Here is an 18,021-nt window from a genome sequence, read left to right on the forward strand (position 1 = left end):
CAATAATCTTATAAGGAGGGAGGTCACTGTCCAGAGTACTCCTGACCAATGACTAGTTGATTCACAAGTCCAATCTCTGGATAAGATTGATTAAAGGTCTTCAGCTGATTGTTAAATTAACAAGAACCTTGCACTGCACCCAACAGAGCAGAAAATGATAATGCCCTCTCATTTCCCAAGTTCAACTAAAATGGAAAGTTGGTTTGAGCTCAAACCCTAACTAGCGGAAGGTGAGCACAGAGTTAACTTGAGGAGGTGCAGGCCTGGACCTGACTTCAAAGTTCAATGAATACACTGTGCTTTGATAAGGACTCTTCATCTAATCTCCAAGTGAAGAGTTGCTAACCACTACTATCTTACAGAAGCAGACCAACCATGTCCCTATGACTGAGTAGCCACAGTGAACCTCTCACACTTGTAGCTGGTTAGTACTGTGCTCTTCCACACTACAGAATACAGGTACTTTAAAAGTCACAGCAATACTTGCCAAGCCATGACTTAGGCAGGCAAACAAAAGATTCTATAAACAAAAATAAGAATCAAGATACAATTTCTGTCAGCAACAAGAAAAAAATGGTAGGGGGGTCTCTGGGGATGAGCTCAATTACATAGCCACTGCATGATGTCATGGCATGCCTCTCAGAAGCACATACACAGCCAGTAAAAAAAAAAAAAAAAAAAAAAATTGATTTGTCAACTATAAAGCACAGTGGTGTACACTTACCATACATGTTGATGTTTGAGTGTATTCACTGTTGCAGTCATCACATTTGGGTTATCTGCCTGCAGGTAGCCCTCAGCTGGCCTGAATACCAGACTCTTGGATTCTTGCGTCGGATGCTATCTCCTCTTCCATGACGTCAGGGGTATAAAACATGAAGCCGTCGCCATTACATCAGTTTTTCTTGCCCCAGATGTCAGGTGACCCACAATGGGAAGCAATTATATGTTATGGTACACCTCCATCCAAAAGCAAATACACCAGAAAACTTAAATATACCAAACAAGGAGGAAAGGTAGAGCCAAGAAAAGTCAGGGGGCTGGAGGGAGGGTAACCAGGACTGAACAGTGAATACACTCGAACATCTACATTTATGGTAAGTGTATACAACTGTACTATGTTCTTCGTGTTTCACTGTTGCAGTCATCACATTTGGGTTGATTCCCAAAGCTAAGGAAGGGAAAAGGAAGTTAGAGAGCATTAGGGCCAGCTATTAAGCCCTGCAAGACTGCGGTGGCAAAACCAGCTCTGGATTTAGAAAAAAGACGCATGTGGTAATGCTTGGTGAAAGGTATGTACAAAGATCCAGGTAGCAGCTTCTAGGATGTCTCTGGTAGGGGACTCCTCTGAGAAAGGCTGCAGAGATAGATGCAGCCCTGGTGGCATGTGAACTTATCTCCTGTGGGGTAGGTTTTCCATGGTGCTTGTAGCAGAAATGAATGCAATGGGCTATCCATTTGGAAATGATTTGGTCTGAAATGGCCTTACCCTCTGCCCCTGCTGCAAAGCCAACTAGCAGCTGTTCAGATTTTCTGAGAGGCTTAGTCCTATCCAAATAAAATCTAAGTTGTCTGTGCACGTCCAGAGAGTGCAGTATTCGTTCTCCTTTGTTTTGTGGATTAGGGAAGAAAGTAGGCAAGTGAATGGACTTATTTAGGGCCACACTAGACACCACCTTGAGCATGAGGGAAACCCTGTCTGCATGGAAGACAATGAAGGGTTCTCCACTGCCATGAGGGCCTGTAATTGACACACTTCTTGGTGAGGTGATGGCTAAAAGGAATGCTGTTTTCCAAGAAAGGAATTTCAACTCTGCTGTTGCAGCAGGCTCAAAGGGAGGGAGACTGAGCTTTTCCAATACAAAGTTAAGGTCCCAGGCTGGAGTAGGGACTCTCCTGGGGGGTCTTACATTTTTGGCCCCTCTAAGGAATTGTTTTAGCAGAGGGTGAGAGAAGAGGGTCGGCTCAGTATTATAATGAGCTGAAATGGCAGAGGCATGAATTTTAATTGATGAGAAGGATAGACCCTTGTGGAGCATTTCTGTTAAGTACTGAAGAATATGAGGTAAGCTGGGCACCGTTGTGCCCATCCCCTGAGTCTGGCTCCAAGAACAGAATCTTTTCCACTTTTCAGCATAGGATTTTCTAGTACTTGGCTTCCTTGCCTCCAGAATGACATCTAGCACCTGCTTACTGAGGGATGCTATTGCAGAGTTCAAGGAATTAGCCAGGCTGCAAGGTTCATTGTTTGAAGCTGAGGGTGCAGAATCTGGCCCACCTGCTGGGACAGCAGGGAAGGGGTCTGAGGCAGGTGCCATGGTTCCAGCAGTATCATACTGCACAAGAGGGGGTACCAGTGCTGGCGTGGCCAGTCTGGTGCAATCAGTATCATTCCTGGCTTGTCCTGTTTGATCTTTAGCAGAACCTTCAAGAGGAGAGGCAGAGGGGGGAAAGGCATAAACCGAGAGGCTTTCCCAGGTAAAGGACAGGGCATCCACTTTCCAAGCTTGCCTGTGGGGAGTCCTTGTGCAGAATTTGTCCAATTGGTAGTTCTGAGAGGAGGCAAACAGGTCTACCTCTGGAGTCCCCCATTTGTTCCTCAAGAGGTTGAATATTTTTGGTGCCAGTTTCCATTCGTGTGGGTCCATGAGATTTCGGCTCAAGTCTTCTGCCAGTGAATTTAGCTTGCCTGGCAGGAATTGAGCTTGTAGGTGCACTTGGTAGCCTCAAGGCTGTGTTCCACAGAGCCATGGCTAGTCTGCAGAGAGGGTACGAGTGGGTTACCCACGCTTGTTTATGTATCACATAACTGTGGTGTTGTCTGTCTTTACCAATAGTTGTCCTAGAAGAATGCTGTCTTTGACGGCTGTCAGGGAATTCTGTACAGCTAACATTTCTTTTTGGTTGATATGCAGGTGCATCTGTCATGGGTTCCATTTGCCCTGAATGCACTACCCTGCCAAGTGAGCCCCCAATGCATAGTCTGATGCATCTGTTAGAGCTTGGGCGGCAGTGGTTAGAGTGAAAGGGAGCTCCTTGTTGTGGTAGCAGGCCTCTGCCCACCAAAGGAACTCTATCTTTATACAAGGAATGATAGGAATCATTGAATCCAGATCCTGAGAATGTTGACACCATAGGCTTTTTAGATACCATTGTAGCTTCCTCATATGCAGTCCTGCATATGGAATTAGTAGAATGCAAGAGGCCATGAACCCCAAGGCTTGCAGAATTTTCCTTGCAGATAGATGGGGTTTTGTGGCCAATAGTTTGAAGTAGGTTGTCAAATGAACTTGTTTCTCTGGAGTGAGGAAAGCCATCTGGGAAGATGTGTTCAAGCTTTCTCCCAGGAATACAATCTGTTGGCAGGGTACTAGGTGAGATTTCTTTTCGTTTATGGTGTACCCCAGAGAGGTTAGAAGTTTATTTACAAATGCCAGATGTTGTAATAGCAAGTCCTGCCTTTCTGCCTGAATCAGACAATCGTCCAAGTATGGGTATATGTGAATATGTCTCTGCCTGCAAAATGCAATGGCTGGAGCTAGACACTTTGTGAATACCCTGGGCGCAGTAGATAAGCCAAAGGAAAGTGCAGAGAACTGATAGTGCATGGAGCCTGCCCTGAAGCGTAGGTATTTCCTGCAAGATTCCCTTATTGGAATGTGCAGGTAAGCTTCCTTTAAGTCCAAGGTTGCCAACCAGGCATCTTTGCCTAGCATAGGAAGAAACTGTTGAAGTCTTAGCATTTTGAATTTTGGGATTACCAGAAAGGTGTTTAGAATAGAGATGTCCAGGATAGGATGCCAGGAGCTGTCTTTTCTGGGTACCAGGAAAAGTCTTGAATAAAAACCTTGTCCCCACTGTTCTGCTGGGACAGGCTGAATATCCCTGATACTTAGAAGAGAGAGAACCTGCTGTTGGGCCTCCGCCCACTGATTTGAAGGTAGGTCTGGCCAACCGTTTGGGGTTGGGTAGGGAGTAGAAGTGGAATCTGCATCCTTCGGAAACTATATTCAAAACCCATTTGTCCTGGGTAATGAGTTCCCAGCTTTTTGCATGTAGGACGAGCTTTCCTCCTAAGGGAGCAGGCAGCTGAGCAGGACTTGGGAGGGTTAAGGTTAAGTCATTGTGCCATTTTTCCATTGGGGGGTGGTTTACTGCTCCCTGCTTTGGAAGTGGGAGTCCCCCACTGCTTAGACCTGTGCGAAGTCTGAGACTGTAACCTAGGTGGTCTGCTGTTCCTGGGTTTGGACTGAGAGGGCCTGGAAGAGACTGGAAAGGACCAATTCTTTGAAGGCCAATGTCTACTAAATCTGGGAGGCTGTACTTGCAGGAAATCTTTAACAGTTTGCATAGATTTAGTTTTTTCCTCCATCCTTTTGAGGACGAATTCTGCTTTGTTGCCAAACAGGCAGTCTTTGTTTAAGGGAGCATCCAGTAATTTAACTTTAACATGATCTGGCAAGTTTTGCTCCTTAAGCCAAGCATGCCTTCTAAGTACAGACCCAGTGACAGCAGCCCTGCAAGATGCTTCTAAAGAATCAAAACAACATTGCAAAGTATGTTTACCAACTTGTTCTGCAGAATGCATTAAATCCTGTAATTCTTTGTCTTGAGCAATGTCAAGAATCAACATTATTTTCTGCTGGCACTTTAACACATGAAACTGGCAAATTTAAAGCCTTAATGGCCAAAGTAGCAGAAGTGTATACCTTCTTACCCCATCTGTCTAAGGCTCTAAAATTTCTATCATAAGGGGTAGGATTTTTGGCAGTAGTAGCCTTAATGCCTTTTGGTCCTTGGGAAATGGTCTCTGGATCCGCAGTAGGATTCTTGAAGAGGAACTTGTGAGAGTCAGGTACTCCAATACCTGTCAGGTTTTCTGGAAGCTGGAGGTAAAGTGCCTGGGGAAAGGCTAGATTCCAAGAAAGCATAATCTACAATGTCCAGAACAGGAGGGATAGCTAAAGGCCTGTGTTGAGGAAGGAGTAAGAATTCCCTAAGCCTCTTTTTGGAGACAGAGTAATACTGGCTTTCCCAGCGGAAATGCTCCCTAAGAGTGTGCAAGGTTTCACCAAAAGAAAAATTTTCTAGAGGGGAAGCAGAGGGAATGGAATCCTCTTTATCAGAATCCTCATAGGTAGATAAGGGCAAATCCTGGTAATCGGAAAGAACAGAAATACCAGATTCCTGATCAGAAGAATCAGAAGGAAAATCAGTTCTAGGTCTTTTAGAGGGGAAAGGCTGGCTTCCCCTAATTAAGGTAATAAGGTCTTCAGCCATTCTAAGCATTTGTTTTTTAGGCATATGGGCCTGAGCATGTGGTTTGGACATCGGTTTTATAGGCGTGGTGTGAGTTTTAGGCCTGGATGAAGAAGATGGCGTCTGTTTAAAATGCAAGTCTGTAGGCCTGAATACACCCTCAGAAGCCGGTGCCTGCACGGGCGGCTCCAGACCCATTCAAGGTAGAGACATCCGCAGGTTCCATAGTCGAAGAAGCATCTTGCGGCATACCAGACTCTGAATGGGTCTCAGTAGAGGCCTGCGAATCTGAAGTAGTGGTTATCAGGGGCTGCGAAAGCGCCTCACTGAGTACTGGCGGACTGGTGATTAGCTTAAAGGAAATGTCGTCAGCAGTTTTGAACCTATGCGGTCAGTCTCTGTCTTTATCTTTACGTTTTTTCGGAAGATCGGTAGTCGAATGGCTTAATGAAGCCATTTCAGAGTACTGATACAGAGTACCAAAATAATTTGCTGCAAAGATAGCCAGACGACGAATAGTTGGGGGGTTGAAACAAGGCACAAAACCGACAGCAAGGGAAGTCGTGGTCTGGGCCTAAGCAGGGAATGCAGTACGAATGAAAATCTTTATGATGTATTTGCTTTCCACAGGTAAGACAATTGTTAACTTTTATTGACATCGGTTGGAGCAAGAAAAAAGATCCCCAATGGTGTACTTATCTTTTTTTGAAGACTTCGGTTCTGAAACTCGAAAACGAAAATTTCAGGAGTCGGCCTGTGGTGTCTGCAATTATTTGGTGAACACCTGGTAGTAGGAGAGGGCTGAAGGCTTTCTGTGCTAGGAGGACTGCGGTCATTTCCCTTATGTTGATGTGTTTGTTCCTTAAGGAAAGGTCCCACTTTGCTTGGACCCTGTAGGATGCCATTGTGGCTCCCCATCCTGAGTCTGAAGCATCTGTATGCATAACCTGGATTGGGAGAGGAGGCTGCAAGGGAAGGCCCGGGTTCAGCTGGACTTGCTGAATACACCAAATTACTTCTGCCTTTAGGCAGAGCAGGAGTGATTGGTTAGTCTAGAGGATGTTGGTGTTCAGACCAAACATTTTTTTTAGATACCACTGTAGCTTTTGCATGTGCATTTTGGCCAGTGGAAGCATGGGGATGGTGGCTGCCATTATGTCCAGGGTCCTTAGGAATTGCCTTGCAGTTATCACCTGGGTCTGCAGCAAGGCTCTGAAATGGGATGACAGGGAGCTGACCCTGTCCTGGGGAAGAAAGGCTTTCATTATGTCCATTTTGATCCTGCAACCTAGAAATATTTTGTCTTGTTCTGGTGTCAAGGATGATTTTGGGAGGTTGAGGGTGAACCCCAGACTTTGCAGTAGGCACATGGTGAACTCTAGATGGTTTAACAGGGTTTCTTTCTTTGCAGTCTGCTAGGATCAAGATGTCGTCTAGGTAAGGATACATTGGAATCCCATGTTATGCAATAGGCAATGGCAGGTGCCAGACATTTTGTGAACACTGTAAGGGCAGTGGACAAACCAAAGGGCAAAGCAGTAAATTGGAAATGAGAGGAGGGTCCAGACAAATGCAAAAAATTTCTGTGGGAGGGTAGAATGGGTATGTGCAAATAGGCTTCTTTCAGGTCGAGTGTGGCAATGAAACTCTTGGCTGGTATGAGAAAGAGTAAATATGGAAGGGACTACATTCTGAAGGTGGACACTTTTAAAAATAGGTTTAAGAAGGAAAGGTCTAGAATGGGTCGCCACATTCTGAAGGTGGACACTTTTAAAAATAGGTTTAAGAAGGAAAGGTCTAGAATGGGTCGCCATGGCCCATCTTTTTTGGGGACCAGGAATAAACTTTAATCAAAGCCCTTTCCTTCCTGTCCTGGAGGGACAGGTTCTATGGTGCCCAAGTTCAGAAGGTCTGTCAGAACCTGTGGGAAGAAGTGTCTTTGATTTTTTTGGGGGAAAGGGAATACCCCTTAAGGGTGGCCTTTCTTTCCAGGAGAAGTAGTATCCTTTTTCAATACTAGCCAGAGCCCATTTGTCTGTGTTGACTGTTTTCCAAAATGGGAGGCAGCAGTAGAGGAGGCCAAGGCAGCACATATTGTTGGGGCCTCCTCTGTCTTGAAAGGCCTGTCTGGAGGGAGGCTGAGAGGCAGCTGGCCTGGTAGGTGATTGTCTTCTGGTTCCACTTCTTTGTTTGGAAGAGGTAGGCCCAGCAGAGGGCGGGTTTTGTCTGACAAACGTGGCCTTGGCAAGGGTAATTCCTGTAATATTTGGGAATTGGGGACACCAAGAGATGCTTGATGTCTTGCAATTCCTTGGTCTTTTCCTGCAGATTTTTGAACAGGTCTGCTGATTGTTTGCCAAACAGGAAATTACAGTCCAGGGGGCATCTAGGATTTTAGACTTGGAAGTCTTCTGGCAAGTGTTGCAGATGAAGCCAGGAATATCTCCTAATAACAGGGGCAGATGCTGCAGTGTGTGCAGAGGCCTCTGCAGCATCATAACTGCATCTGAGTGTCTGGCTACTTGGGCAGCCAGAGATAGTTTGGAAGAGATGTCAGCTTTTGTGGGCCAGTCAGGAGAGTAGTGGCTTGAGAGACCAGGTCCAGAGCATATTTGGTCATATGGGTTTGATAGCTGATGGCTCTAAAGGCTAATGTGGAAGAGATGTAGACTTTCTTTCCAATTCTATCTATTGTTTTGCTAACTTTGTCCACAGGAAAGAAAGAGGCAGACGGAATGAGTCTGGATTGTTTACCTGGTGAAATGGTAATCACAGCAGGATCTGCCAAGAGAGGCATGACTAAGAATTTTTGGTCATCAGGCATCTTGTAAAAGCGGTCTGGCCTCTTATGGGCAGGTGGCTGAGAATCTGGTGTCTTTGATGCAGAGGCAAAGCCATCTAAATAGGCAGGGATGACAGGTGGAATGGCAGAAGGGGAGGGACATTCAACTTGTAAAAGTTCAAAATACCTCTTTTGAGTGTCAGACATTTGTGAGGTGTCCCATTTAAAGTATTCTTTCATTTTGGTGATGATTTCAACAAAGCTGATATCCTCTGGGGGGGGGGGTTCTCCCTCAATAGATTCATCATCTGGAGAATAATACTCTTGTGGACAGGCTATCTGGGAAGTGTAAGAAATGGATTCCTCAGAAGAGGAATAATAGGTCTCTTGTTCTTCTTCCCTCTCTTGTGAGGTAAGTGATGGAAGAGAAGAAGCAGAGACAGGCCTAGGGCTAAGCAGAGGAAGTGAAGCTGTAGAAAAGGATGAAGGCCTAAGGGCCAAAAAGGCCTGCATTAAGGAAGAGGTGAAGGACTGCCAATCAGAAAGGCTTCTGTGGGTATAGCCAGATGTTTAGTTTTATGTTTCTTTTTGACTGGGGTAGACTTAAGAGTAGGTCTGGAGTCAGATGCCTGGCTAATGTTGGCAGTGTCTGGAGGATGGATCCCAGCCGGATGTCCAGCTGTGTCTGGTTACCCCTCGACCTCAGCGGTATCTAGTGTCTGGTTTGGCTCAGGGGATATGCCGGTCATCAACTGTGAAGCAGCTTCCTCAAAGGTTGCCGTAGAAGTCCACGGGTCCGTCGGAAGTCCCTCAACTCCTAAATCGGTAGCTGGCAGGGCGTCTGATAGCGGAGAGGGCCTAGGAAATAGCCTTCTTTCACAGAGGTTCAGTTGAGGCCGCCAAGATGGGATCTGTCCTAAGAGCTAACTTTTTAAGCCGTTGGTTTTCCAAGTAGAGATTTAGTGCAGCCAGATGGCTGCGAAGGGTCTTAGGAACGAAAGACTGGCAGATAGAGCAAGCGTTGTGATCATGCTCCCGGCCTAAGCAAAAACTGTAGCAGTCGTACGTCTTTATGGGGTATCTGGCGCCCACATTGGCATTTGCCCTTTTTTGCTGCCATAGGCTAAGGATTGCTACAACAAACCAAGCTTTAGCTAGAAATTAAATAAAACAGGTTACTTAACTTTTAGATGTCTGTGAAGGCTGAGGCACATGATGTGTCAGTTGCCTGTGGCTGAAATGTTCTGAGCTCTGTGCGTGCAGACGTCACATTGAAGGTTCCTGGTTTATGGTCCTACATGTGGCGTTCCATGCAATTACAGCAGCCAAGCTGAAGCTTTTGTATAGGAGCCAACGTATGGGTCGCCTGAGGCAGAAAATCCCATACCAAGAATACTGCAACATAGGAATAGAAGGGCATCAGTCCAAATGCACTAAACATTTGGAGTGATGACAATCAATCAAGAACAAACTGGAAAGCCACATCAATTCTAAAAACACTTCAGTGACTTAATTTCTGTCTGAGTAAGAAGGCAGCATGAGCAACATAACAAGGACTACAGTCATCAAAATATCTGCAGAAAACTCCAAAAAGGCAAATTCAAGAGATCATAAATTCTACAAAGCAGAAAAAAATGCAAATGACCCAAGGAAGAAAATAAAAAAAGTACTTACACACATCAAATTTTATTTTGCTGAGGTACCACTTAAGAATTTCTGTTCGACCTCTTATATCTGGTCTGGGTACTGTAACCTGCATATCAAAACGGCCAGGGCGTATCAAAGCACTGTCAAAAGAAAAAGAAAAAACGTGAGTACGGTGTAATACTGTCTACTGCACAATGACTTCTCATTAGTATTCAAAATCCAGCACGTTTATTGGACAGGGCAACCAAGAGTGTCCACTGTAAATCATGCACATACCAACAGAAAAAAGTCTGGTTGCTGAAGTACCATTGAGTGGGCCAGACCTTCTAATGGTATATGCAGAGAGAGTGAAAATACAAGAAAAATCTGATACTTTCTGCAAAACTAAATCAGAAACGTACCTGATTTTCCTTACATTTCTGCCCTGTCCCTTGGAAAAATCTCAGCATTTAAAAAAAATACAAAAAACAACAACAGAGATGGTGTCTCCTCTGTTGTTTCTCCTCTGTACTGATATACTGCATAAGCATGGGACAGTAAGTCCCATATGCATGCACAGTACTTCAGTAAACAAGGAAAAAAGTATAGTTGTGTACACTTACCATAAATGAAGAGGTTTGAGTGTATTCACTGTTGCAGTCATGACATTTGGGTTATCTGCTTGCAGTAGCCCTCAGTCGGCCTGATTAACAAAGTCATGGGTCCTGCGTCGGTTGCTGTCCCTCTTCCATGATGTCAGGTTGTCAAGGGTATAAAGCATGCAGCCTATGCCATTACATCAGTTTTTCTTGCCCCAGATGTCAGGTGCTCCCCTAATGGGAAGCAATTAAATCTATAAATACAAGGATATACCCTCCAACAGAAAAGCAAATACACCAAAAAGTTTTTTTTGAGCATAGTAAGTGAGAGTAGAGGTATAGAGAAAAAAGGAGGGCTGGAGGGAGGGTAACCAGGACTGCAACAGTGAATACACTCGAACATCTACATTTATGGTAAGTGTACACAACTGTACTATGATTTTCATGTTTCACTGTTGCAGTCATTACATTTGGGTAGATTCCCAAAGCTAAGGTTGGGAGGATGAATTTAAATAGAATTAGGACCAACTATAAGGACCTGCAAGACTGCAGTGGCAAAGCCAGCTCTGGATTTAGAGAAAATTGGCAAATGATAATGCTTGGTGAAAATATTTACAGACTCCAGGTAGTAGCAGCTTCTAGAATGTCCCTAATAGGGACACCCCTGAGAAAGGCTGTAGAGGTAGATGCAGCCCTGGTTGAATGGGGTCTGATGCCCTGGGGGATAGGTTTTCCATGGTGCTTATAGCAGAAATGAATGCAGTCGCCTATCCATTTTGAAATGGTTTGTTTTGAAATAGCTTTCCCCTTCCGGCAGCAAATGCCACAAACAGTTGTGCATATATCCTTTGAGGTTTAGTCCCGTCCAAGTAGAATCTAAGCTGTCTGTGCACATCTAAAGAGTGCGGTATCCGTTCCCCTTTGTTCTGTGGGTTACTAAAGAAGGTAGGCAAATGAATGGACTAAGCGCCACACTGGATACCACCTTGGGCATGAAGGAGGGATTGGTTCTGAGGGATACCCTATCCACATGAAAGATGATGAAAGGTTCCACTGCCATAAGTGTCTGCAATTCAGATACCCTTCTTACAGAAATGATTGCTAAAAGGAAATTTCCCAAGAAAGAAATTTTAAATCTGCAGTAGCAGCTCGCTCGAAAGGAAGAAGAGTGAGTTTCAACAAGACAAAGTTAAGATCCCAGGCTGGAGTTGGAGCTCTCCTGGGTGGCCTTAAAATTTTGGCCCCTCTGAGGAACTGCTTGAGCAGAGGGTGAGAGAAGAGGGGAGGCTCTGTGCTACAATGAGCTGAAATGGCTGAGGCATGAATTTTGATGGAGGCAAAGGACAAGCCATTATGAAGCATCTCAGTCAAGTATTGTAGAATCTGACATAAATTGGGCACTGCTGCATTCACTCCTTGAGAATGGTTCCAGACATAAAATCTTTTCCATTTTGCAGCATAAGATTTTCTAGTACTAGGCCTCCTTGCCTCTAAAATGATATTCATCACGGATTTACTGAGGGATGGTTTGTTTATTTGTTTGTCTTTTCGGCTTTTCCCGGTTAGGGGTCACCACAGCAGAACTCCGGTCCGCTAATGATTGGCAGCAGATTTTCACAAACACCGAGCTGCCAGCTCGACGTTCAACCTTCAACGAAGGCACTCCCACATACGCATGTATTTTGAATGCCCACCTAACCGCGGGGAGGACATGCAGACTCCACACAGAAGGCACTCCCCGCACTCCAGCCGAGAATCGAATGGGAGAACCTCTTGCTGTGAAGCAACAACGCTACAGCTGCATGGTAAAGGAGAGATTAGGTAATTAGCCAAGCTGCTTGGTTCAGGGTTTGCAGCTGAGGATGCAGAATCTGGTTCTCCTGCTGAGACAACAGGGAAGGAGTCTGAGGCAGGTACCATGAAGCCAAGCGTGACGCACTGCGTAAGAGTGGGTGCCAGTGTTGGCGAGGCCAGTTTGGTGAAATTAAAATCGTCCTTGGCTTGTCTTGTTTGATCTTTAGTAGTACCTTGGAGAGCAGAGGCAGAGGAGGAAAGGCATAAACTGATAGGTTTTTCCAGCTGAAAGATAGAGCATCCACTTTCTAAACTAGCTTGGGGGGAATCCTTGTGCAAAATTTGTCCAGTTGATGGTTCTGGGGGGAGGCAAACAGGTCTGTATCTGGGCTGCCCCATTTGCTTGTCAACATGTTGAAAATCCTTGGTTCCAGTTTCCACTCGTGTGGGTCCATGAGGTTTCTGCTTAGTCCGTCTGCCAGTGTATTAAGTTTTCCTGGCAGGAATTGAGCTTGTAGATTCACTTGGTAGCTCAAGGCTGTTTTCCAAAATGCCATGGCTAGTCTGCAGAGGGGACAAGATTGTGTACCCCCCTACTTGTTTATGTACCACATGACAGTGGTGTTTTCAGTCTTTACCATTAGTTGCCATGGAAGAATATGGTCCTGGAAGGCTGTCAGAGCATCCTGTACAGCTAATATTTCCTTTTGATTTATGTGCAGGTGCATTTGACTTGGGTTCCATTTGCCCTGAATTCACTTCACTGCCAGGTGAGCCCCCCATGCATAGGCTGATGCGTCTGTTAAGATTTTGGCGTCAGGGGGTAATATGAATGCTAGTCCACTGTTTTGGTGGCAGGCCTCTGCCCACCAAAGGAACTCTAGGCATAGGCAAGGTATGATAGGAATCCTTGCTTCTAGATCCTGTGAATGTTGACACCATAGGCTTTTGAGATAACACTGTAGTTTCCTCATATGCAACCTTGCATATGGAATTAGAAGAATGCAGGAGGCCATGAACCCCAAGGCTTGCAGTATTTGCCTTGCAGACAGCTGGATTTTTGTGGCCACTTGTTTGAAATAGGTTGTCAAATGAATCCGTTTCTGTGGTGTGAGGAAAGCCATCTAGGAAGTTGTATTCAAGCTTGCTCCCAGGAAAATATATTGTTACGGGGTACCAGGTGTGATTTATTTTCATTTATGGTGAACCCCAGACAAGTCAGTACCCTTTGAACAAAGGCCAGATGATTCAAAAGAATGTCCTGGCTTTCTGCCTGAATTAGACAATCATCCACGTAAGGGTATATTTGAATATTTCTTTGCCTGCAAAATGCAATGACTGGAGATAGGCACTTTGTGATTACCCTGGGCGCAGTAGATAAGCCAAAGGGCAGTGCAGAGAACTGAGGGTGCATGTAGCCTGCTAAGAAGTGTAGGTATCTTCTGCAAGACTCCCTGATAGGAATGTGCAGGTATGCTTCTTTTAAGTCTAGTGTTGCCAACCATGCATCTTTGCCTAGCATAGGAAGCAGCTGGTGAAGAGTCAGCATCTTGAATTTTGGAATCACCAGAAAGGTGTTTAGAGTAAAAATGTCCAAGATAGGATGCCATGTATTGCCTTTTCTGGGTACCAGGAAAAGTCTCGAATAGAAATCTTGTCCCTTTTCCTCTTCTGGTAACCAACTGAATAGCCCCCATGTTTAAAAGAGAGAGTACTTGATTTTGGGCCTCTGCCCACTGAATTGGGGTAGATCTGGCCACCCGCTAGGTGTTGGTAATGTGTGGAAGAGAAATCTGTATCCTTGGGACACTATACTTAAAACCCATTTGTCCCGTGTAATGTTCCCAGTTTTTGGCCTGCAGACCAATCTCTCCGACTAAAGGAGCATTCAGGTGGGAAGTGCTTGGAAGTTTTAAAAGCAAGTCATTGAGACAGTTTTCCATAGGGGGAGTCTTACTACTGCCAGATATGGGTGAGGAACCCCCCCCCCCCCGCTTAGTCTTGTGTGTCCCTTGGGACTGAAACAGTTAGTTATGTACTCACCATAACGATCGATGTATGTGGTCCATCTCGCCTACATTCCTTACTCATGGGTTCGGAGCAGAGAATCGGCTCCGACTCGGCCAAATTTCTCTAACATGAAGTTTCTAATTGGCTGGGCTAACCTGGTATCCCGGGATGCACCTCGCCCTAGCCCCAGATCTTGTTTGCAATCATAACAATCATAACAGTCATAACCCATACTCAATAAACACCGGAAGAAATTCCAGCCAGATAAGGGAACCAAATCACTGATCTTGAAGGGTCCACAGAGCCAATATTCTTCCAAATCCTCTAGGGAGGGTACATAGGAATGTAGGCGAGATGGATCACATACGTCGATCGTTATGGTGAGTACATAACTAACTGATGTTATGTGGTCCTATCGCCCCTACATTCCTTACTCACGGGACAGCGTCCCCAGCACCTCTATCCTGGGAGGCTCATAAGAAGATACTCCTGAGAACCATGGAACCAAAGGAAGCCCGGCCCCTAGACGCCACGTCCAGCTTGTAATGAGTAATAAAAGTGTTGGGAGATGCCCAAGTGGCCGCAGCACAAATATCATCCAAGGAAAGCCTAGCATGGAAAGCTACTGACGTAGACATAGCCCTGATAGAATGAGCCTTGACGGGAAAGGGTAAAGTTCTGTCTGCTGATGAGTAGATGAATGAAATACAATCTTTGATCCCTTTAGAAATTGTGCACTTGGAAATAGGACAACCTGCTTTGTTTTCTGAAAAGGACACAAACAGTTGATCAGCTTTCCTAACATGCTTAGTCCTATGTAAATAAAATCTCAGTTGTCTGTGCACATCCAACTGATGAAACCTGAAAACTGCTTTATTGGAAAAGTTCAGAAAAAACACTGGTAACTCCTAGAGGATTTGGAAGAAATAGAAGGAGATCTAGATCTCCCGACTGGACACTCATGTCTGACACTGGGTGACCTGCTCCGAAGAGGTTCCAAAAGTATCGGAGCCAAGGTCGACTCCAGTACAACAGATACCTCCTGCGGCCCCGAGGACAATGGAGCCGAGGATGTATTATCCATTTCAGAGACCTTCTCCTTCGGCCCCAAGGACAGTGGAGCAGAGGATGAAGTATCCAATTTACAAACCTTCTCCGATGGCTCCAAAGAAGCAGACGGAGCCGGAGATCTTTTCTTGGCCTTAGGAGGCTTAGACTTGGTACTAGAAGGCGGAGACAACTCCAAGGCCCCCTCAAAGGAGGGCTTGATCAGACCCTTCAAAATCAGTTTATTTTTACATTCCTGCAGTATCCTACGGCTAAAAACATGACGGAAACTGCAGGACTCTTGCAAGTGAATAGCACCAAGACAATAAACACAGATAGACTGCCCATCTGTAATGGACATTTTATAGCCACATTTTGTACACTTCTTAAACCCAGAGGGTTTATGTTCCTTTAGTTCTTTCGACATGGCAAGCAACCGCGCCACACAAAGCGACAGAGTCAAACACAAAAGGGGGGCGGGAAGACCAAGAAGCACTTAAATGGACAAGGAAACTCTAACTTAAACGCTTCCTAAAAGGGAGTTAACCACTAACACAACAGCACAACACAACAAGGTAACACACGGGAGAGGACGAGGTCCCCTAACTTAAACGGGCCTAGCCCGTGAAAACAGTAGGGATACCACAAAACACTAAACTCTAAAAACCTCACGCAACGACTATTCAGGTACAAAGTTAGCTATCAAAATAGCTATTGTCAAAAGGAAGACTGCTAAAATACTAAAAGTATTTTAAAAGGGTACTTAGTCACAGCCAAGCGAGACCACGTCCTAACTCTAACTCTACGAGCGGCAAACGAGATCTGGGGAGAGGTGCATCCTGGGATACCGGGTTAGCCCAGCCAATTAGAGACTTCGTGCTAGAGAAATTTGGCCGAGTCGGAGCCGATTCTCGGCTCCGAACCCGTGAGTAAGGAATGTCGGTGAGATAGGACCACATAACATCCTGGGGTTTTTGCTGTGTCTGGGTTTGGCTTGAGAAGACCTGGAAGGGGCTGGAAAGGTCCAATTTATAGAGGGCCAGTACCTACTAAATCTAGGAGGCTGAACTTGTAAGAAATTTAACAGTTTGCATAGATTTAGCTTGATCTTCCATCTTTTTAAGAACTTCTCAGCCTTGTTGCCAAACAGGCGGTCCTGATTTAAGGGAGCATCCAACAATTTAGCTTTAACATGATCAGGCAAAGATTGCCCCTTAAGCCAAGCATGCCTTCTGAGCATAGACCCAGTGAAAGCAGCCTTACAAGAGGCCTCTACTGAATCAAATCCACATTGCAAAGTATGTTTTCGAACCTGTTCAGCAGAATGCATTAAATCCTGTAATTCTTTATTTTCAGCACAGTCAGGAATCAATATCATTTTCTGTTTAAGCAATCCAATAACATGTTGTTGATACTTTAACATATAAACCTGGCAGTTTAAAGTCCTAATGGCCAAGGTTGCAGAAGTGTAAACCTTCTTGCCCCACTTATCCAACGCCCTGGAGTCTCTATCAGAGGGGGTAGGATTTTTAGCAGTAGAAGCCTTAATGCCCTTGGGTCCCTGTGAAATAGTCCCTGGATCCGCAATAGGATTTTTAAAAAGGAACTTGTGTGAATCAGGAACCCTATAATATCTGTCAATTTTCTGGGAGCAGGAGGCAAAGAATCAGGGGCCAAACCAGATTCTGAAAAGGCATCAACAATGTCTAGTACAGGAGGTATTGCTAAAGGCCTATGCTTAAGCAGGAGTAAGAAATCCCCAAGCCTCTTTTTTGAATCAGAAAAATCTTGGCTTTCCCAGTGGAAATGCTCCCTTAGAGTATGTAAGGTCTCACCAAAAGAAAAATCCTCTGGAGGGGAAGCAGAAGGAATCAAGTCCTCTGCATCAGAATCCTCACAAGTAGATAAGGGCAAATACAAATTATCAGAAGAATCAGAAAAATCAGAATCCTGGTCAGAAGATTCATAAACAACTTCAGTCCTAGGTCTCTTAGAAGGGGGAGGTTGGCTTCCCCTGATTAGAGTTATAAAATCTTCAGCCATTCTTATCATTTGTTTTTTAGGCATAGAGGCCTGAGCATGCGGCCTGGGCGTCTGTTTCTTAGGCATGGTTCGAGATTTTGGCCTAAATGAAGAAGGAGGCATCCTTTTAATATGAAAGTCCATAGGCCTGAATACACCCTCAGAAGCCGGTGCCTGCACAGCGGCTCAGGACCCATCCAAGGTAGAGACATCTGCAGGTTCCACAGTTGAAGCATCTCGCGGTATACCGGACTTAGAATGGGTCTCAGTAGAGGCCTGCATATCAGAACTAGTGGGTATCAGGGGCTGCGAAAGCACCTCACCGAGTACCGGCGAATTGGCAACTGGGTTAGGACAAACGTCGTCGGCAGCTTTGGACCTCGGTGGCCTGTCTCTGTCTTTATCTTTGTGTTATTCGGAATCCCGGTAGTCACATGGCTAACCGATGACATTTCTGGATAATTAAACCAGAAATTATTTAGAGGCGAAAATATACAGACGACAGATAGTGTGCTGATTAAATAAAGCAAAAACCGACAGCAAGGTATGTCGTGGTCAAGGCCTAGGCAAGTAATACAGTATGAATGAAAATCTTTGTGAGGTATTTGCTTTCCACGAGTAATGCAATTATTAACTTTTAACGACATCGGTAAGGAGCAAGAAAAAGTTTCCTCAATGGGGTACTTGGCTTTAGTTGAAGACTCTGGTCCTGAAACTCGAAAACAAAAATTTCAGGAGTCAGCCGACCGGCACTTGCGAACTGCTTCTGCTTCGGGCACTGCACAGCAAGAAAGATGGATGTAATGGTGTCGGCTGCATGCTTTATACCCCTGATGACCTGATGTCATGGAAGAAGGGACAGCAACCGACTCAGGACCCAAG

The 18,021-nt window shown here is 45.1% G+C and overlaps 1 protein-coding gene across 3 annotated transcripts in view; it reads right to left on the reverse strand.

Annotated features, from left to right (window-relative positions):
- YME1L1 (YME1 like 1 ATPase) overlaps positions 1-18,021 on the reverse strand; it is a 1,802,807-nt gene that overhangs the window by 725,758 nt on the left and 1,059,028 nt on the right. For all 3 annotated transcript variants that reach the window (XM_044064545.1, XM_044064544.1, XM_044064543.1), the window contains one exon: positions 9,716-9,828. In XM_044064545.1, the coding sequence (XP_043920480.1) occupies positions 9,716-9,828 (113 nt within the window). The remainder of the gene's footprint in view (positions 1-9,715; positions 9,829-18,021) is intronic.

This window comes from Protopterus annectens, chromosome 3.part0 (assembly GCF_019279795.1).
Source record: "Protopterus annectens isolate FY-2018-M chromosome 3.part0, PAN1.0, whole genome shotgun sequence".
NCBI classification, from domain to species: Eukaryota; Metazoa; Chordata; order Ceratodontiformes; family Protopteridae; genus Protopterus; species Protopterus annectens.